The sequence below is a fragment of the Hippocampus guttulatus genome, chromosome 1, assembly GCF_054856545.1.
Source record: "Hippocampus guttulatus isolate MCC_2025c chromosome 1, RoL_Hgut_1.0, whole genome shotgun sequence".
NCBI lineage: Eukaryota > Metazoa > Chordata > Actinopteri > Syngnathiformes > Syngnathidae > Hippocampus > Hippocampus guttulatus.
Genome location: NC_141261.1, coordinates 19,842,873 through 19,864,956, shown reverse-complemented (window position 1 = coordinate 19,864,956; position 22,084 = coordinate 19,842,873). Strand labels below are relative to the sequence as shown.

Sequence of the window (22,084 nt, the reverse complement as noted above, 5' to 3'; positions counted from 1 at the left end):
CAGGATCGCTCAGGAGAGCGATGATCAAATTCAGCTACCTACAAAGCCGTTTCCTAACGAAATGTAAAATGTTTGTTAGATGCAGAGTCATGCTTTGGCTTCCGTTGCTTACCATTCCAAACAGGGCGGAAATGTGCGACCTCTCCTCTCATGCTTGTTCTACAAAGCCGTCTTCTACGGGAAGCTTCGATGGGAAGCTACATAAGAGTCCAATCAGTTCATCGAATGATGTGCCTTTCTGCTGAAGCTGGCAACTACCTTTATAGAGCATGTCCTTTTCCACAGAAAAATAGATCCATCCGAAAAGTAAACTAACATCTTTAAGAGCGCATGGCCACGTTCCAAGTAAACATGCTGAAAGATTGTTCGCTGTATTGTCTTAATTCTCGTCCCTCCCTGGCGCTGATCCCCAAGAAGGAAATCTTAAGGCAAACTTTTCCTGAACAATCGTGAAATCCAGCGGACCTTCACCAAGGCACTCCTCTTAGAACCTCTGATGAAAACGAGTGTTTGTAAGACCAAAAGTCCACAGTGAACGCATTTAATAAATTCTTTTCCTGTCAGAGAGCTAGTCGAGATAAAAGAAAATCCCGAGCTGTGACTTGCAGACGGGACGTCATCTGTCCCTGGTGTTCATACAGTGTTGGCATCAGAGGGAAGCCGTTTGGTTTCCACAAAGAATCTCACCTTTCCGTGGTGAGACCTGAACTTGCCCCCCCATTCAAAACACGTCAGCAAAAGCTGCCTTGGTCACTTGCACCTGTAGGCCAGCGTAGGGGGTGCGAAAACTGACAGAAAAACATCTCCAAATGAGCACCATGAAGCAACTCGTTTATGTTTTTGTTTTGTTTTTTTTTCGATTCCAGTCATCTGTCTCCTGACTGGCTCCCTACTCTGAAGCTGCGTCCACCCCCCGTCCCTCCGCCAATCAAGGTGATGCTTGGTGTCGGGGGCACTAAATGAAGGGATCAGTCGAGACTCCTTGCTTCTCAAAGAGGTGTCCTCTGGAGAGGTCAATGCGAACAGTGTGACTCAGCTACGTATGCCCCCTCGTTACAGTGGTTCCTCCTCTTCCATGGGTTCCTCCTCTGGTCTGGAGAGGGAAGATAATACAGCAACAAAAATTAGGGCACAGAGAATATTAACCATTTTGGCCAATTTTTTTCCCTCCTATGTTAACTAACACATTATAATCCAAGACAAAGACATTCACACAAATCTTTAAAAAAAAAATCGTCTGGTTTCTGCCGATTTCTCTTTCTGTTGTCAGCTTAAACAAATAATAAGAGACACCGTATTGCAGTGGTTCTTAACCTGGGTTCGATCGAACCCGAGAGTTCAGTCAAACGATCACAGGGGTTCGACGGAGGTTTAGACACACCCGACTCAAAATGTCAATTAGTTATGGCACGCCCGCTTGGCCATCACTGGCTGCAGATAATCACATGACATTGCTTGTCCAATCAGTGCTGGGGGAAATTTAGTTCCCTCAGTCATCAACGTGTGACTGTACATCACCTGATTTAAAAAAAACAAAAAAACGTTTTGATACATGCTAACTACGTCGAGCAGAAAAGATAGCGGTCAGACGAATATGTACAACGTGGATTCACATGCATCATGGAACATGATGGGACTCAGCGTCCCATCTGCATGATTTGTCATGCCAAGTTGAGCAACTCTAGTCTTACACCAGCAAAACTGAGGGAACACTTGGAGATGGGGAGTACAAGAAAATAATTTCCTTTTTTTCAGTTTTTATGTCTTGAATTTTTAAAACATCCTATTTTTATTTGTCACTAATGAAGGGTTCGGTGAATGTGCATGTTAACTGGTTGGGTTCGGGACCTCTAACAAGGTTAAGAACCACTGCCATATTGTAAGGCAGTTAAATGTCCTGCCTGTCATTCAAATCTTTATTGTTGTAAGCGTCAAAATATGTTATATTAGTCATGAAAATATACATTTTTTTAAATTAATCATCTGATCAATCTAATATCAGAATTTTATTGGGCCAACTATCAGAATCGTCACCTCAAATAGTCCAGATCAATAAGGCCCCGACACAAACACTCGCCTGATGTTTCCCAGTGATATTGTGCTTACCTGTGATCCAGAGCACTTGTGTTTGCCACCGACAGAGAGGCCATGGCACTGACAGCCTCGGCCTCCTCTGAGTCACCGCGTTTGGCCTCCAATAGTGAGAGGCCCAGCTGTGGCGAATGGCGACACACCGAGCGCCAGTATTTGCCTGAAAGGAGCAACGACAAGCAGGCGCGAGAGTTGAAATGACAATGAAATACAATGAATGACAGAAGATGCAGAGAGGTGTAACTTGGCAGTCCTCAAAATGGGGCCGAGGGTGCTCGCGAAATGTAACTTGGGTATTCGCGCAAAAAAAGCAAGAATAAATTGAAAAATGCATTACTACATGTGCCAACATAAGCAAACATACAAAAAATGACTCCTCCTTCCTCCCAGATAATAACACATTATATTTACTCCGTTACGTTTAAGCACCATTTTAATATAAATAGTACTTGAGTACACTATGACTGTTTTGTTACCTAAAGCGAAATTCTGCTTGCTACTTTGACATGTGTATCTATTTTTACTTTGGTGATCTATTTGTCTGGTTTGTCAGACTTCTGTAACATGTTCGTTTTGAATCAATCCAACAGAACCACTTGTGATTTTTGACTGCATTGATTGGGGGGGAAAAAAGATAATTAGCAATGCCAAAATATTCGCGGAATTAAAAGTGCCTCAATGTCATTGTGGTCTTGTTTCGGGACGAAATAATGAGCCGCCCTGCTGAAAATGTAATTTTGTTCGGCATGTCGCTGAAAAGCGCTCCACTTCCAGCCAATACAGGCGGCCGATTGACTGCCTACCCTAAGCGATGATGTGACCACAAAACAAGAAATACACTGATGATTCGCAAGACATCACTTCATTTCACAAGTACCTGTAATGTGAAAAACAAACACCAGCCACGCCACTGTAACTAGTTAACATAAGGGGCATACGGTACATTAATCTCCTGATTTTAAAAAATGGAGAGAACTAATGTGAATTGAAGGACACGTTGATTATGAACCCTTCAAACGCCACTTCATGGGTCTTACTACAATACTGTCAGCTTTCTCATGATATTGCAATATCTATCGTACAGTGACATCAATACCATTCCAAATCCAAACAGTGACCTTTTGATATTGTTACATCCCTACTGATAATGAGGGCTTGCCTGATGAATATGTAATTTCAACACGGGATTCCATTGTTGGGGGGGAAAATGGCCTGGAGCTAACTGCTGAACCCTGGTTTACAGGTTAGCGCCTCCCATCAAGGTGACAAGGAGAATAACAGAGGAGCAAGAAGAGGGAAATATTTACATAAATTGAGGTCTTCAGAAAAAATAACTCCCCCCCATAAGGGGTGTCCAGACCCCAACATTTTGAGAACCCGTTGTATAACTTACAGTGAGTTTCGAGAACCTTCTCCAGAGAACGCACAGCATTGGGGTTGGGCCTGTCCTCGAGGACAGCCTTGGATAGTGGGTCCAGCTGCACATGCACACACATACAAGAACCAAAACATGAATGAAATGTTGCATTTCCAAACCATCTCCCTCAGCCTCCTTCCTTTTTTACACGAGTCAGGTTTGCATTTACAATGCCCATGGCCGTGTGGTCACAACTTCATGTAGGATAAATGTATTCCTCTAGCAAAACTCAAGAGCTTTTTTTTTTTAAAGACATACAGTAGCTGTACATTTGGAGGTGACGGTTTGTCATATCATGGGAAAACCGAGAATATCAACCAGAATGCCAACTTCATTAACATGTCCACTTAGGGTATTTGCCTTTAACTTCATTAAAGGAGTCTGAATGATCATTTGAAAGGAAAGCGGCCGGCTAACCTCCTGTCCCAGCAGTGCAGCGACGCAGGCCTCTGAGGCGTCACAGATGGCCGTTAGATCATGACCCCCTTCCAGAGCCAGGACCAACCTGCCTCCGGCAAGGCTCATCAGTTGGCGGGTCAGAAAGCCGAAACCTACAAGACAGTGAGGGGACAGTGAGTAGAGTGGTTGCAGTACAGTTCTAAAGAGCAATGTTGTAAAATGAGTTTGAAATTTGGGATCTGGGTACAGCTACCATTTAAACTATGAATACAGGTGATTATAACCATTTTTACAGGGAGTTGGAGGGGGCATCCATTACTTGCAGTTCACGATTACAGGCATTGCTTGGTCCTTATATATAGTAAATGCTACTGCGACTAAATGACGTTAGATCGGAAACTCTACGAGCTCTTGTACTCACATTTGGATGACAGTGTGTAGCCTCCAAGTGGAGGAGGGTGTCCTTCCACTGCGTCGAAGCCAGAGGACACAAGCACGATGTCCGGAGCAAACTCATTGGCTATGGGCATCACCACGGACCTAAGAGAACGAGAGAAAATTTCAGACTCTTGGCATTATTTTCAAACATCACCTGTGTGTTTTTGAGGGTCCATTTGGCACCTGAAGGCAGCCAGGTACTCGACATCTCCAATGGGTGGGTCAAGCCCTCCAGTGAAGGCGACATTGACATTGAAGCCGACTCCCGGGCCACTTCCTACCTGCAGGTGGGACAACCAAAATTTATTACCTTACAGTTTTAACAACAACTCCTTAAACAAAATTGCAGACAAACTGCTATTTCCTAAAATGCACCTCAGCACATTTTCTCACCTCCTCGGGTGCACCACTACCGGGGAAGAAATTGCCGTCATCGTAGCGATGAATAGAAAGGTATAGAACATTGGGGTCATCGTAGAAGGCCTGCTGGGTGCCGTTGCCGTGGTGAACATCCTAAATGACAGGTTGTGAGCAACATCCTTTCTACAAGCTCAAGTTATCATCAAACGAATGGTGTGCTTACCCAGTCGACGATGAGGATCCTGTTGATGTTGAGTCTCTGCTGCAGCAGTTTGGCAGCAATGGCCACAGAGTTGAAGTAGCAGAAGCCCCTGGAATGTAAAATAAACAGTCAGGTGCTCACTGCCTACTTTGCTTTCATTTTTAAAGGGAAAAAAACCCAAATTGGTTGGAAAATGTAGTAATGAACTCAAAAGTGTGTCATTTCTGTCCCAGACACTATGTCACTGGTATTTGTCGTATCGTATTGAGTGTGACAGCTGTGGCCTTACATGGGAGTGCTTTCCTCTGCATGGTGTCCTGGAGGTCGCACCACAGCGAAACCATTCTGGTGGAATGGATAACAGGAACAAGGAACCGTGAACAATAGCAAACAGTTTGACATGTGCTTTAACAATGGAAATAATTGGGTTTAGTGAAGAATACACTATGGGGCTAAGCTCGGCCATGAATAGCGAAAATACCGTATTGGCCCGAATATAAGACGGTGTTTTTTGCATTGAAATAAGACTGAAAAAGTGGTCGTCTTATATTCGTGGTCTAGACATTATACCCATTCACGACGCTAGATAGCGCCAGATATCATTAAAGCGAATGCTGAACTTGACTCCCCAGGCCAAAGTGAACCCCTGCCACAATGAATAAAAATAAAAATAGCGGTAGCACAAAGAAGAAAAATAAAAAAATAGCGGTAAGAAGGAAAAGAGAAGAAAATAATAGAAGAGATAACAGAAAATGGAGAAACGTGGTGACAATCTGGAGAAAAGTGGTTCGAAGATCGGCCGGGTTAACCGGCAGCTGAGGAGAAGTTATGATGTAATTTACATTTCAAAAACCAGAAGCCATTCATTTACGAATGTGATTGCACTTTAGATCTGAATGAGGCAAAATAACATGCTTTTTCTCTCAAATATATTGTTATAATCATTTGTTTCAGATGTACTGTAATTATTTTCTGGATAAAAATTAATTTGGTGTTCAAAAAGTCTTTTTTCAAACTTGAGTCTTGAAAAAGAGGGGGTCGTCTTATAATCAGGGCCGTCTAATATCCGGGCCAATGCGGTATATAAATAAATAAATAGAAATAATCGAACCAATGATGCTTTATTTTCAAACCAAGTCCAAGTAAAAGTTGAAAGTGAAGGCTTTACCCCTACGCTCGACAATTTTGTAGAGCTTAATTTGGAGTCGGCTTTAGTGTTTTTATCTAAGGTTACCATTAAGCAGGAATGTAACGATTTGTAAACGTCACAAGATGACATTATCACAATGTGAACCTCACAATATGAGAATTAACTCGTATAATTCCAAAACCCAATAATTTCGTGCCAAAACGTATGAATACTTTGTGGGTATTTTTATATTTAAAAATATTAACAAAGGGCTTTGCGCACATCCTCCGCCAGTATCGAGGCTGTGGGAATTACTTCAGTATGATAAATCACCACTAGATGGCAGGAATAGCTTTGTTTGTTTGTGTTGCAACACTGATGCTCATTCATTAGTCTGCCTATTCGGTTTTGCATTATGTGTTGGCATTAAGTAGACTTATATAAGACAAAGTTTTGAACAAACAAAGATCTTACTCTCCTGTCGAGATGTGCGAATCGTACTTCCTCGACACTAATAACTATTTTCTTACTGCCCAGGGCTTTGACGTCATCTTGTGGTTGCATTATCCAGTCGGACATTCTCGGTAATACTTGTCTGTAGCCAAAGTGAGGAATAACATTTGCTCATGAAAATATGATGAAGCCATGATTGCGATACCTTCAGCTCCCCAGTGGCCACTTTGAAGACAAGCTCGATAACAGAGCCGACAGCGAGGCGAGCTGCGCTGGAGGAGTGGACTTCATTCCAGATAGTGTCACTGTCCACCTGAAACAAACACACATGTGGTTACCCAGGTATGAACTGGTTTTACTCAATTCCGCTTTATTCGTGTTTCACATGTCATGCATGACGCCACTTACGCCCACGCCGCCACATGGTAGCCGCACAAACATGGGTGTGATTGAACCTGGTGAGAAGGAAAAACTAAGTCAGGTTAAGTAAATGGAGATACCGAGCGACCCTGCGCGCGCATGCAGACTTACAATCAAGTTTCTGTCTGAGAGGGTTGGTTCCATACAGCATGACATGGGCCTCAGAGTGAACCGTCTGCAGTTCCTCTAATGTGGCCTTTCTCCCACGGATGCACTACACAGACACAAATCATATGCTGTGTGTCTTTCCAACTTGGTGTACTGAAGAAATGCGGAGGGTACTACCTCGCAATGCGCCTTGAGTCCGGTTTCCTGCAAACGGGACCAAATGCTTTGGATCCGGCCCGCGTGCTCTGGGTGGCTGTTGGTGTTGCCACACATGCACTGGTGCTTCTGCATTAGAGAATCATACACCAGACCTGGGGGAAACACGCACAGACAGATATCAATTGATTTGGAATTTAGCCAGGAAACATTCACTCAAACTCCCAGGTGTCAATAGTACCCACATTTTCTACTTAGCTAGAAGTAAAGATGCTAAAAAGACCTGAAAGAGCAGAAGTATTGATTCAACATGAACACTCTCAAAATTATATAATACAAGACAAATCAGTTTTTACTGTCAATTATATACAGTGCATTTCTCAATTTGATAACCTGCCATTACAACAACAAAAACTTTGCACACAATAATTTTCCTCTTTTATTGACCTAGATCAGGGGCGTCAAACTCATTTTCGTCGCGGGCCAATTTGGAGTTACATCTTCCCTCGGAGGGAAAAAGATGTAACCACAAAATGATTACTTGTACACAACAAATTCATTGATTACTAGTTTTGAAAACAGTCGAGTCAATTCTAATAGTTTGTTCAATTATTGTTCAAATTAGTGTAACCAGGATAAAAAAAATATTGCAACAATCTCAACGTGATTTATTACACATGACAATTTGACATTTTGGTACAGATTTGAGCAAGTTGACACACATGATTTGCTTTTGCGGGCCACATAAAATGACCTGGCGGGCCAGATTTGGCCCCCGGGCCTTGAGTTTGACACCTCTAATTTAGATAGTGCTCTTACCAAGAGGAAGACAAAATTAGCATTGCACGTCCAATGTTAACATTTTAAAAACAAGTCACATTTTGATGTCCTCAATACGATATGTTCCCATAACCTTGTGAGAATTTTTTTAGGTTAGACAGAAATGTATTTTGAATGCCACAAGCTTGTGGTTTGTAGGCTGGCACAGGACAATGCATTCGCCACTAATCATGGAGAATATTTTGCTTCTCTGAATCCGTTGCATTTGTGGCTAGTGCTCCAAAGTTGATGTTTCTTGTCGCTGCTGTCATTGTTTTTTGTCACCTTATAAGACTCAAACAATACCAATCAATGAAGCTTTCAATTGCAGTTCAATTTACCGTTCTATTTATGCTGTGTTGTCATGCTGGGAGTCAAAAGTAACAAGCCTACTTTGCAAAAATAAGGAAAAGACAGTAAAGTCTGTATAAGCAAAAAGTCATCAGAAAAATAATACCATACTCAAGCCGCCTTTGTTAGGCAAGACCCAAAGAGCAGTTTTCAATATATGTCTAAGTATGCTTCATTCTGGACTAAACAGTAAAGTACAGCAAAATTAAGTACAGGAACAAAATATTTGTTCTTTGTTACTTGCCACCACAAAAAGGTGCTGCTCACCTGTGGTGAAGCGAGGCTTAATGGGTGGATCAGATTGTGGGACACTGATGGAGAAGGGGGAGGCTGAAGCTGGAGACGACTGGGCTCGCGATAGAGGCCGGTGTCCTGGGAAGGTGATGGACAGCCCGGCAGCTTCCATGGAAGCCTGATAGTTTCTTAACTGGTGAATTCGTTGCTGCTCCAACAACAGTGCCTGCTGCTTGCACGCGCGTACATGCGCGCGTGTACACACACACACACACACACACACACACACACACACACACACACACACACACACACACACACACACACACACACACATCAATCACAGTTGTCATGGTTGGAGTGGAAAGTATTACTTTTTTTTTTTACCTCCCTCTGAAGCTCGTGCAAGATCAACTAAATTCGCCCAGACATCTTCCTTCTTACAAGTGCCTCATTCTTACCTGTCTGAAGAGAAGCTCCTGCTCCGCTAGCCTCTCCCGCTCCCGGTGTTGCTGCAGCGCTTCCTCCTGGAGCTCCTGCGGGTCGGGAGGCTCCTGCTTGATGGTGACCCCTAATGGTAGCGCGCCAACATCTTGGTGCTCTCTCAGCTCCTCCTCCGTTTCCTCCGGGTGGCTCTGGTGCTGGCGGCCCACGGGCGACTCGCTGGGCTTGGCTATCAACTGTGGGGATGCAGAGGCGGGAGGGCAATGGTGTGAGGAAACAGCGAGATCTAACAGGTTCGCTTCAAAGTGTGAGGCTGAATGAATTCAGAGACACTGCAGACAAATTCTCAATGACTGAAATGAGTTTTTACAGAGAAAGTCTTTTCTCTGCAATGTTCTTTTTATAACAACCTGATTGAGGATTATGCAAGCAGAATGCTCTACATCTCATCTCGTCTCTTCTTTAATTGAATGCAAGGTTCAATTCGGCTGACTGTAAAATCTACAGCTCTGTGTTGCCTTGAGATACAAGTGAGTTGATAGTTGTTGTTGTTGCTTTTTTTTTTTAAAGATAAAGGCCATTGTTCTGAGGACTTTTTACTTAGATTTTAAAGCAAAACATTTTTTGTATGAGCAAATTCACTTGACAGCAAGCAACAGTTGGGCAAATGCTGCATATCCTTCCGTCAATACAATTACTATAGTGCCAAATAAGGAATAAAATAGGCGCATACAAATATCGATATCAATGTAAAAATAAATCATCTTACACAAGCATGTCTACCGGATGAATTACACGCATATCCACTGTAAATGGATGAAGGACAACTACATCTGGAGCTTGCTGGTCACAGAACAGCGATTCATCTGATCTGTAAAGTCACTTTGCAATTTATGTGTGTGCGCGTGTGTGTGTATTACAATCAAAGCAGAGAGTTTTTGGAGGGAGTCTTAAGTGTCAGCTCCAGGCATGCAATTGTCAGTATTTCCGAAATTTACAAGCCTTGCCTTCCCTTGCTTAGCTTGTCACCAGGGGACAACATTGACATCATAGTATTCTGACAACTTGAACTAGACCCACCAGACTGGCAGACCCCACCACCATTACTCCTGTCAAACCAGTTATGTGTCATGGCCTGGTCATGTGGAAAGCAGCCAATGGGAAGCTCAAAAGCACTTGGGAGGGGCACAGAGCAGATGAGCCAGAGGAGAGAAAATCTCTTGATTCACTTGCCCATTTCCAATGGCTACAGTTATCAGAGCGACATCTACTCACTTCCATCCTGGACATACTGTACGAGGAACAAGCTTTTGCTCTGTTACCATGGCAACCAATGATTACCTCGCAGCCCGTGGAAACTTGGCCATAGTCATAAGGACGTGGACTACTGATGCACATACACATTCACACAAAATGTCCTCTGTGTCTTAGCCCAAATCTGCTTGCACCTACTCACCCAAAAACTTGGATGAAGAAATGTGTCAATCAAGAGCATGCTCAACACATCATGCATTGTCAAACACACTCGCAGCTACCTACACAAACAACAGACCTTATCCTAACTCTATTTGTTATGTGTGTACTTATTTTTTGTGTATGTGTGTGTTCAACCTCCTGTGCATAATTATTGCTACATCAGCCTGGATTTTGTTTTTTTTAGTCACAGACTGATATTCCTACTTTGAACATGTAAACTATGTTAAATGACGAATTGTTTTTTTTTCCTTCTTTTAAGTTTTTTTGTAATTCCCTTTTACTTCCTCCTAAATTTCTGTTATCTCTTTAGATGAACTTTCGAGACAATAAGAAGCACATAAAAGTCTGACATTTTCCCCAAAATGGACGGGGTGCCTCATAATGCTAGTCACCTTAAGTATGCACTGAGTTCCAAAATATGTAAATGGTGTTATGAGACTTCGATGACGGGCCTGCTTGACAGACTGACGTTGTGCCGACACTTGCTTATATAGAGGAAAGGCGGACATAACTGAGGACAGCATGCGGACGTTAAAGTGGGAAAGGTGGGCATAAAAGAGGACGCTAAAGGCACGCCACCAGTAGGTGCCAGTACGTGCACTGTGCAACAACATCCCAAAAATGGCACAGACAAGAGACATGTTTACGAAGGACAATTTAAAGTGAAAGCTATCAGTTTCGCGGTGGACTATGGGAATCGGGCAGCCGCGAGAGAATTCAAGATCAACTAATCCATGGTGTTTGGTGCTTTTGTTTTCTGAAATGGCGGCATCTATCTATCCTGGCAAGGACGACCGAGGCACAGCAACATCCGGCGGATTACAAGTAAAAGCTGGCCAACTTCCGCTCCTACGGCAGTAAAACCTGTAATGTTCTGGAGAGTTTAATCCTTTGTTTTGCTGTTCTGCCGGCCTCACTGCAGAATTAAACACTCGTTACTGATACTCTTCCTTTTACACCATGCACACATACATACATATGTACGTACGTACGTACGCACGCACGCACACACGAACGCACACACACCCATCATATTTTCACAACCATATGGGGCACCATATTAAAAGGAATAGTATCAGTAACGAGTGTTATTTCTGCAGTGAGGCCGGCAGAACAGCAAAACAAAGGATTAAACTCTCCAAAACATTACACGTTTTACTGCCGTATGAGTACTAGTTTCCCTTAGATATGCACTTTATCATGTTATATTGTTCTGTTTTGAGTCCATAAAAAGAGCTGTTAAAGCAGCTGTTGTGTGACAAAATATTTTTTTCACTGTTGTTGTTGTGAGAGATTATGTGTGAATAACTGCTCGAAGTGAAAAATGTTCATGTAAAATTGAAAATTGAAATTGTTATTTCAGTAAATATTTGCATTTTGCACATAGAAAACTGATTCATGATTCCATGTTGATGAGAGTATTAAAATGGGGAAAAATAGGACAAAAAATATAAAGGGAAATTCAGAAACGATAAAAAATGCGTGAGTAATCACGATTAATTTTTTAGTTCATTTGAGTTAATTATGACAGTTGCATTTTTAATTAGATTAAATATTTTAATCGTTTGACAGCTCTAATATATATATACATGTATATCCATCCATCCATCCATTTTCCGAACCGCTTGATCCTCACTAGGGTCGCGGGGGGTGCTGGAGCCTATCCCAGCCGTCTTCGGGCAGTAGGCGGGGGACACCCTGAATCAGTTGCCAGCCAATCACAGGGCACACAGAGACGAACAACCATCCATGCCCACACTCACACCCAGGGACAATTTAGAACGTCCAAACAGCCTGCCACGCATGTTTTTGGAATGTGGGAGGAAACCGGAGCACCCGGAGAAAACCCACGCAGGCCCGGGGAGAACATGCAAACTCCACACAGGGAGGCCGGAGCTGGAATCGAACCCGGTACCTCTGCACTGTGAAGCCGACGTGCTAACCACTGGACTACCGGGCCGCCCCCTATACATGTATATATACTCAGTATATGTTTTTTTTTTAAACCAAAGCAGTTTTATTTGTATCAAGCCGAATTATTTTTACTAGTTATTGCCTGAAAAACATTCACATGTTCAGTCTTAATGCGACATAAAGCCACATGGCTCACGCAGCATGAGGTCGGAGATGGAGTTTGACAGCGGAGCATTCAAGAGTGTTTCAATATTTGTCTTCAAACTGTTTTCAACACTTAAAATTAAATGTTTTCCCACTTTAACTGTTGCAAATTCCAGATCAGGGTTATAACTTTACTCATCTCGTCTCATTCTCTCCACTGCTTATCCTCACGAGGGTCACAGGTGTTCTGCTGCCTCCCCCAGCGGACTTTACATCCTTTTAAGCTATTAAGATCCATATCATAGCCATTCACCCATTGATTTCACAAGTGGCAAATGCTAAAACCTTGGTGAAGATCTGCAATCTAACTCCTCTTATTATCTCCACCTCTCTTCTCTTACTTTGTTGAACTGAAGCTGCTGCTGGAACTGCTGCTTGTGCTTCTCCAGGAACTGTTGGTGCTGCTGTTGGACCACAAGCTGTTGTAAAGCAAGCGCCTGGGCATGCGCTTGGGCAGCACTCCCTTGAGGCAGCGGCGCCGACTGGGTGCGGCCCAGAGGTCGATGCTGGCGCTGCAGCTTGGCCATGGAGGCTGCCGGCGACATGGACAAGCCACTTACACCTGGGGTGTAGCCAGAGAAGAATGGCACATTAGTGATGGGGCCATAAAATAAGACAACACATATTCTTAGTCTTCCCAAAGTCAGACTTAATATGGGTTCGCAGATGTAATAAAAAACTACCATCTGGCCTGCCAGACAGCAACTCATTTATAGTGGTGACACAATGAGAAAAAGGAACAGCTTAGTTCCTTTTCGAGAGCTTGCGAGCACGCTACTACACAGCATTGACACACATATACTTAGGAAATTATTTGTGATCTATTTTTTTTGTTTTCATTAAGCATTTCCACAAATTGCTTTGTGTGAGTAAACTGCAAAGTCAACTCATTCGCCCAGCAAAATTCGCTCTCTATGCCCAACCCCTGAGTTCATGTGTATTAGTCTGATTCAAAGTTCTTCTACGAGCACATAAAACGATTCGTCTTCATGTACATCACCGGTTGCTTCCAGATAATGCCTGCAAAAAGAAATGACATGCTAGTCAATGTGTGTGCTAATGCATCCATGTCCGTTGTCTCATTGCACATGCAGACAAAAAAGTGAGGTCATAAGTTCAGGGTTATGTATGAAACTGTGTGTTAGAAAACAGAGTGGACTTCCACACTGCAGTGCTAGTTTTAAGCTCAATTAAGTGGCCCAAGGTGACTTTTCCTACCTGTCACCAGGGGGCTCTGTGCAGGAGTTTGCTCCATGAGTACCATGTGCTGAAGCAGAGGACTGTGCCCGCCTGTCCCTGCTGCTGCTTCAGCCACGTAGGGTGTCAAGTGGCCACCTGAGAGGAAAGGAGGGCTGAGGGAGAGCGCTGGCTGCAGACTGCCATCTTGCTGAGCAGATGTCACCTGAGGGAAAGAAAAAAAAGAGAGTAAAAGGGTGTTAGTGTTGCTCATACATACATTGACAGCTTGCTAGAGCTAAGCCAGGTTCTTACATTGGAGGCAGCAGTGGCGGTGGCGGTGGCAGGCAAGCCCAAAGTAATGTTTGGTAAGGATGGTGATGTGTAGAGGGATAGCTGGCTAATAGAGCCTCGCTCAGCACCACTGCACACCCTCTGGCTCATGGGTGCCTGGAAGCAGATTTAAACAAACACTCAGAGAGCGCAGACCTTTGCCAACCTGCAAAAGCACATTGTTTCCTACAGCTTTGCTTTTGTCTGGATTGGGTTAAAGAATAATTTGGGCAAAATTTGAAGATATTTTTATGAGGTTAGGCTAACCCTGACCGAAAACCCTGCAAGAAAACCTACCTACCCATTACCTGTATTTGAAAGTATAAAAAATAAAATACCTACCTAACTATTATTTTAAAAAAAAAAGTTAATGCAAAAGACAAGAGTAAACCAACAAGAAAAGAAACCAAAAATCACAACCTTCTGGCAAAGGTTAGGATTGAAGTGGAAAATGTGCAAGTCTGGACCCAAAGATGGGGGGATGATAACAAACTGAGTGCATTAGAGCTGTGATGTTCGCAAGCCTCCTCCTCACACCACTAGTGCTCCTAATGGCTGCTACAAATAGAACCTTGCGGGCTCCTCAGCGGTCCTCCGCTGCTGACTCGTCATCAGAAGAACATTCACTCTTTGCCTTCGCGCGCGCGCGCGCACACACACACACACACACCCACACACACACACCCACACACACACACACACACACACACACACACACACACACACACACACACACACACACACACACACTACTGGGTTTAAAAACCAATAACAAGCACCTGGACCTCAGCACCAGCACAAAAATGCCCAACTAATCTGGCAGAACATTGGGTAGTATGAAGGTTTTATGTTGATCTTTTATGGGCTGAGTGGGTAACACTGAGCGTAAATTACCTCTTTGCTGTTGGAGACTGACACAGTGATGCCGTTTTCATTGGGGATGTTGTTGGAACTGTTGTTCGGGGAGCTTGGGCCCGAGCCCGGGGCACTGCTACATGCAGAATCTGCAGCGAGCACATCCACAAAAAAAAACACTGAATGTATCTAGTTCTCAAACAAAAATGTGCTGATCTGAAATTAAATGTCAGCAAATCCCTGAGAAGCTGCTACCTGCCATGTCGAGAGAGCGCTTTTTTGCAGAGGTGATGGGGCTGTCTCGACGACGGAGAAGCGGGCTGCTCCTCCGCTCGCTGACCTTCTGCTTCAGCCTGGAGCGCAGCTTCAAGTTGGGTTCGGAGGCTGAAAGGAGGACGTTTTTCAAAAGTGCTTTAGGGACCTAAAAGGTTTTTGAGTGCTACTGCTTGTTCACTTTATTGATACGGTATGACCAATACATGTGTAGTCCCACGAGCTGTAGTCTTTGGGTTCAAGCACTTCATATCACTGCACTCCAGCCATAGAGGCCTTTTATTAGAAAAAACGTTTGCTCACTGTGCTCACATGTCACGACTCTTTAGTGTCCGATTCCTCCTATTTAGATGCTTTCTATCCAATGCAAACTGAGATCCAATTTCCAAACGACAATGTAGCTGAAAGGCAATTAGCTCAAATTTGGGAGGCTTTTTGGCTCTTTTGTATGTGCTGTCACAGACTTGTGATTAGAGACAGAAAGGCAAGCACAGCATGTCACCTTGGCGCCACTCATACAAAACGAAGGCCCTGTTTACTATGCCCTCCAACCTCCCAAAACACCATCATTTGATGAATTCAATTGTTTTTTAGTCCTCAAAGGGAAGCTAAATACAAAGACACTCAACCAAAAACTGATGAACACACAAGTTGGTTCGCCTACGACTATATTTCTAACATTATTAAGGCTGTATGATATTTAGGCACACTTCATCTGAAACATATTAAAAGTGTGGGATGGAAAATTGTGTGCAGAAAAAAGTGGCAGAGGTCAAATGGCATCCAAATAAGCATTTGTGAAGCTCATTTGCGTCAAATTATGATTAGGGGAAAGCAAGCACACACACACACATTGATACGATTGATGGTTGCTTTCCATCAAGCTTAAATGAAATCCAAAATTTCTATTAAAAAAAACACAGTGATAGCGTTCTCATAATCACAGCAGAGTCATTGTCAGGATAATGGTGAAAACCTGACATTTGAAAGACTCAGAAATTGTAACTTAATGGGCCCTGTTTTCTGGCCCGGCACAAGTCTAGCGCAAAGTGCAGTCAAACTGTGTGTATAGATGGAGTTTTCTTTCTTTTGGCATTTTCGTAGATGGGCGCAGGTAGAAATAGATGCTTGCGAGATTATAGGAGTGAACACAGTCAACCTGATTCCGAGTCAATCCAAGCGGCTCCTCTTATTCTCTTTAAGTTTAGCCCAGGTGAAGTGCACAGTCGACAGGGCGGCGAATGGCACCTGCTCTAAAGTGAAGACTACTTTCTGTCACCAAAATGTCAGGTGTGATAGAGTTTTTACCTGAAGCACATGCGCGCCTGTCTATGAAAATAAGGCCCACTGACTTGGAGAAACCCATGCGGTGCTGCACAGCATGCTTTGACTCCTAACACAAATCAAAATAGCAATTGTTGCTGTTTAAAACAGGCCTTTGAAGTGAAATTAAGTGACAAGCCTCATTTTGACAGCCATCACTGGAAGGTCACACTTATGTATAAGCCTGTCAATGTTCGTAAGTGCTGATATGATGTTGGCTGCCTTCTGACTCAGCCAGCCACTCTTGAGTGAAAAGACAGGCACAGCGCACCTTACATCTCTTCTTTCAAAAAGCACAAAGCAACATGAGGTGATGGCTGTTTCCCCCAGGTGCAACCGCAATGTGCTTGTGCATATTGCACTATTAACATCTGCTACATGTTATTTCTCAGGTTACGGTGTTGACGTTTGAATTGTGATGTGGCACAGAGTCCCTGCTTCCAAAAAATAGGAAATACACACAGAAGTCCTCTTCTGGCTATGAACCACTGGATGTGTGTGCGTGTGTCACACCTGTTTTTCGAAGCGGGAAGTCATCCCGTGGATTGTAGACGCCCAGCACAGGGTGATTATAGGTGGACATAACAGTCTGTGGAGGTGAGCTCTGGTCTAGAGAGCTGTGCTGAGTTTTTCTACGGCAGAGAAGAAAAACAACAATTCATAACCTGACATAACTACCTAGTAGCGTTAAATTCAGGGAGTGGTATCGTAAATTTGTGCTGATATGAATCATGTCATGCACACAATGAGGCATTGCAGAGGAAACAGCAAAGCCTGTACACCTGCAAAGCGCTTCAGAGATGCGACAATAAGGACTCAGGAACAAGCATCAAAGTTAACGGCCCCTATCATCAGGTTCCAATAATCTGCTCTCACGTGTATGAATCTGTTTGTCAACATTGTTTTTTTTTTAATAGTACTAATCCATCTATCCCTCAACATATACTGGAGCAGAAGCTTTGAGATAATATGGCTGTAAAAGTGTGCACTCTCTGTCACTGGCTGTGTCCAGAATTACCCAATGACGTTGAAAGTCATGTTAAATGACACACCTGCGACCGTTTTCACTGCCACTGATTATAATCCCAAACGTTCAGTCCGAGCAGGCTTTTTCGGACTTTTTGTTTTTGCTTTCTACCAGGAACTTGAAAGTATTGTGCGAACACTGCCTGGTTCTTGGAATTGTTGATCATGACCAGTTCCAGCAGAAGAAAAACAGCCCCAAAAGAATGACACCACCAACACCACGCTTCACTATACCTGAATATACTTTTCTCTGATACGCAAAATTGTGTATCAGATAAGATAAGATAAGATATCCTTTATTAGTCCCACACTGGGGAAATTTGCGCCAAACAATATTTTTGGCATTGGCTAAAAGGTGTTCAACCTTGGTTTCAAAACGTCGCAAAAACACTTGAAATCTCTCCAACGCATGGTGGAAAATCATGATGGTATATTACCAAAAGTTATTTTGGGCATGGACACAAAAGCAACACCAGTAGAGCACCACAATGCTCTACTGGTGTTGCATCATTTTCTAGGGGTGTTTTTCTTCAGCTGGAACTGGAGCCTTAGGCTGCGTTCAGACTGCAGGCATATGCAATCAGATTCCTCCTCAAATCAGATTTTTAGGGCTGACTGTCCGCATGGTTTTTAGCAAGGCATCGCCTAACTCGTCAAGCTTTTGCACATTGACATGTAAATCCCCCGCGCCCTCCTGTCGACGTTTTTTTTTTATGAACATTCATGGTGGAACGGGCTCTGAAATGAGTTATCGTCGTGTCCATTTTTTATGTCACAAAAACAGGGCAGTTGAAAAGGGGTTTTCATTCAAACTGTGCTGTCACCTTACCTGTACCAGTAGGGAGCATCGTTGGGGGAGCCGCCCTGGTTGAGGCTCCGCTGGGCCAGGGCCTTTTTTTTGTTGAGGACAAACTCCTGGAGACGCATCTTTACCTCTGTACTTGCCACAGCACCTGTGTAGACAAGACCAAATAAGCTATCCATTATGCGTTACATCAACAAACTGGGTAAGAAAATTGCGTGCTAGAAAGTGTGAGCAGACTGCCAACTTTAACACGAACACACTCTAATACAGCCGCCATCCCTTTCCAGTGATACTGAATGCAAACGGTGCTCAAGGACTCCTGTCCACTTACAGCAGCCAGCATTAATAACGAGACTTGTCTCGCGCCAAGGCCACCAGCTTAGACAGCTCCTGGACCACATTGAGTAAGCAGCATCTCCAAGTAAAATGGAAAACTAACATGCGCGGAAATGGAAACATGCATTGCGCACTTACAGTTTTGCTGGACAGTATTTGTTTGATTTCCTCACTTATTCATATGCTACTTTAAATGGCAACATTTTTTTAATCAATCGATTAATAATTTCAGTACCAGACACCTTCGAAACCAGGAAATCTCTTTACTTCACAGAGGGAGAGTCAAAGTGGTTGATCAGCGGTTTAGTCTTTTTAACCAAATAAATATTCAGTACACTGGAAAGTAAGAGGAAACTGGCGTACCAAGAGTACCTTTGCAAGCCCACAGTGAGAGCGTGCATACAAAAAGCTCCAAGCTGGGACTCTCAGGCTGAACCTTTTACTGTGAGGCAAAGGTGGGGCCCCTCGCAGCACTGTGTTGCTAGCTCTGTACGAGAGGTGTTGCAATTAGAACTCGAGTACTCAATAACTAATCAATCATCAAACTAATTGATGATTTTGAGAATCAATTTGTCGTTTCGAGCCGTTGTCTACCTTAAAATTGTCCGAATCGTCGGATTTCAGCCTCTCATCAGTTAATATTATCAGAATTCTGTCGTCCTTTGTGAAAACAGATGGATTGCCTTTTTTGTTGAATCAAAAGACAACATTTGCAAATATCTACTACTTTGGAAAAAGAAACAAAAAGCATTTTTTTTTTCAATTTTCTGAAATGCTACGGACCTCATGATCGAATAATCAATTCTAAAAATATTTGATAGTGACAGTTCCACAGTGTACATTCATCTGTAACAGGACAGGGCTGGCATGTGGTCAGGGGAACTTACTTTCCTGCCCCCTTTCCTTGTTCTTCAGCAGCTGCAACTTCTGTTCACGCTGCTGCTTCTCCAGCTCTTGCTCAAGACGATGGTTTTCCATTTTCCTCTGGTGCTCCAAAAGCTCTTGTTGGTGCTTGATTGCCAGCAGCTCTTGTTGTTGCTGCAAGAATGAAAACAACATGCAATGTCCAAATTAGCAAAGACCCAAAGAGAGAAGGCCTTTGTGCATTTGCAAAACTTCAGTTTTGTTGTCAGTGCATTTTTTTCCTCTTCCACATTGTACATGTGGTGTGTTTTAGTTGTCATCCCAGATAAGTATGTGTGTCAGGCTTCTGAAACATTTAGAAAAGCTCAAAAACGAATAACTGAATAGAGTCAGGTATTAAATAAACCATTGTGATCTATGTGTGATCATTGTGAATATAAAGAAACCAAAATTTACAGTTTTCTACACGTGTGCCTTGAGAAGTCATCAGGCAGCGGGCAAAAAAAAATACCCAAATTCACTTAAACGGGCCAAAAATTATTTACTCCAACTAATGTGTCTTTATTCCTCTGTCTATGACATCATCAAAATCTTAGTTGGCTAATTTCTATATTTCCTGACATTCTTGTTAGGTGATGGGCTGTGAGATTTTCCAAATGTAAAATATGTCCCCTTGGCTCACTAAATGTTCGAAAACACGGCTGCAGATGGCCTAAGGCTGTCAGTCGCGTGGAACTGACTTCAGGATTTATTACCGGACCCCACAAAGCAGCAGGGACATACCAAAAGCAGGAAATAAGTCTGTGGATAAATTACTGGTTGAGCGTGACAGGAAGGTGAGGTGGGACTCATGTGAAAAGCCAAAACCTGAGCTATTTCCCACCATCTGCCCGTGAAAATGTAAATTTTTATAATCATGTGTTTGCAGACATCTGAGTGCAAGTGAATGCTTGAATGGCTGGCTGCCGGTGTGTGTGTGTGTGTGTGTGTGTGTGTGTGTGTGTGTGTGTGTGTGTGTGTGTGTGTGTGCGCGCGCGTGTGTGTGCGTGCGTGCGTGTGTGTGTGTGTGTGTACACAGTGAATGGGGCTGATTGAGGACGGCCTCCCTGGCAGTGGCTGTGCGTCACTGGCTTCCACCCGAGTGATCTCGCAGCCCTACCAGAAGCGGAAGGACCTCCCATATCAACATTGCCCATCCCTCAAGAAGGAAAGTGGAAGAAAATGGTAAATGGGCTGTCATTTGTATAGCGCTTTTCTACTTCGGTTACTCAAAGCGCTTCACACTGTTACCTCATTCGCTTACTGGTGACGCAGCACCAGGAGCAACTGGGGGCTTAGTATCTTGCTCAAGGACACTTTGACATGGTTGCAATGGCCGGGGATCAAACCGCCAACCACTGAGCCATGCCGCCTCCAAAATGGAAAACATGACAAAAAAGGATACACTAGGAGGAACAAAGGAAGGAAATGAGAAAAGGAGAGGATGAAATAAGAGACAGACTAAGGAAAATCTAGACAGTACGATAATAAGGAAAGGGAAAACGGGAAACATAAAACAGTAATGGAGGAAGGAAAGACGACACAGTGGAAAGAAAATAAAAGCAAGGAGGAGAGTGGGCAGAGAGAGAAAGACACACACTAGCTGATATGATCGCTATGATAGATCATTTAATTCAGCTTTAGGAGCACATTACATGTGTAATGTTATCACTGTTGCTAAATGAGCTCAGGAATACTTTTCAGACATCTCAGCCCCACAGGAGAGCGGCAGTGAGTGTGGGTGTGCTGATCTAGATTCGCTTTCCGGTCCAGTGAGCTTGATGTCTGTCATATGGAGTCTTGCCTCAAATTCTCAGCATCTTAACAGAAATATACTTTACTACAACGGCCCACCAACAGTTTGCACACATTTTCCATCCCCATTAGAGTGCACAGAGCCAAAATGACTTGCTCTCTTCTACTCAAAGGGAGTTAAAGAGCCAATGTAAGTGTGGTAAATAATGATGATTTACCTTTATGTGTTCCTGGAGCTGGGCCTCGTGCTGACGGGAAAGCTGCTCATGCTGCCTTTGGAACTCGGCGATTAGGATCTGTCTCTGGATTTGCTGCTTCTGCTTCAGGCTAAGCAACTCCTGTTGCAGCTGTTGTTCGCGTACAGGAGCGGAGACGACAACCCCGCTGGCCTGCTGGCGGGGCGGGGACAGAGGGGACACCTGTTGCTGCTGGTCCATGCACAGGTCCATGGGGATGGCGGCAGGCGGGAGGCGCATCGGCAGTGCTGAATTGATATCCACTGTTGAGACAGACAAGAAGAGACATGAGGCCCAACGTACCGTCCATCCAGATTTAAGGACTGAGAGACATCAATAACGAAGGACTTGCTAAACCAGTGCACCATAAGCCGGCCAGCCACAACATTATGACCTCTGAAAGGTGACAGATTTAATACAGGTTTTTCACTCATGAAAGTTTTTTTGA

General features: G+C 43.6%; 1 protein-coding gene across 2 annotated transcripts in view; it reads right to left on the bottom strand.

Moving 5' to 3' along the window:
* Nucleotides 1-946: 946 nt before the first annotated feature.
* Nucleotides 947-22,084, bottom strand: part of LOC147210858 (histone deacetylase 4-like) — a 51,949-nt gene continuing 30,811 nt past the window's right edge. For both annotated transcript variants that reach the window (XM_086117358.1, XM_086117349.1), the window contains 24 exons: nucleotides 21,619-21,899; nucleotides 19,630-19,780; nucleotides 18,431-18,554; nucleotides 17,089-17,207; nucleotides 15,235-15,363; nucleotides 15,019-15,128; nucleotides 14,107-14,241; nucleotides 13,834-14,017; nucleotides 12,957-13,177; nucleotides 9,039-9,257; nucleotides 8,611-8,806; nucleotides 7,195-7,328; nucleotides 7,021-7,123; nucleotides 6,898-6,944; nucleotides 6,695-6,802; nucleotides 5,197-5,252; nucleotides 4,929-5,016; nucleotides 4,739-4,858; nucleotides 4,529-4,626; nucleotides 4,329-4,447; nucleotides 3,926-4,059; nucleotides 3,485-3,569; nucleotides 2,107-2,251; nucleotides 947-1,093 (listed from right to left, as the gene is read on the bottom strand). In XM_086117358.1, the coding sequence (XP_085973484.1) occupies nucleotides 1,054-1,093; nucleotides 2,107-2,251; nucleotides 3,485-3,569; nucleotides 3,926-4,059; nucleotides 4,329-4,447; nucleotides 4,529-4,626; nucleotides 4,739-4,858; nucleotides 4,929-5,016; nucleotides 5,197-5,252; nucleotides 6,695-6,802; nucleotides 6,898-6,944; nucleotides 7,021-7,123; nucleotides 7,195-7,328; nucleotides 8,611-8,806; nucleotides 9,039-9,257; nucleotides 12,957-13,177; nucleotides 13,834-14,017; nucleotides 14,107-14,241; nucleotides 15,019-15,128; nucleotides 15,235-15,363; nucleotides 17,089-17,207; nucleotides 18,431-18,554; nucleotides 19,630-19,780; nucleotides 21,619-21,899 (3,146 nt within the window). In that variant the 3' untranslated portion in view covers nucleotides 947-1,053. The remainder of the gene's footprint in view (nucleotides 1,094-2,106; nucleotides 2,252-3,484; nucleotides 3,570-3,925; nucleotides 4,060-4,328; nucleotides 4,448-4,528; nucleotides 4,627-4,738; nucleotides 4,859-4,928; nucleotides 5,017-5,196; nucleotides 5,253-6,694; nucleotides 6,803-6,897; nucleotides 6,945-7,020; nucleotides 7,124-7,194; nucleotides 7,329-8,610; nucleotides 8,807-9,038; nucleotides 9,258-12,956; nucleotides 13,178-13,833; nucleotides 14,018-14,106; nucleotides 14,242-15,018; nucleotides 15,129-15,234; nucleotides 15,364-17,088; nucleotides 17,208-18,430; nucleotides 18,555-19,629; nucleotides 19,781-21,618; nucleotides 21,900-22,084) is intronic.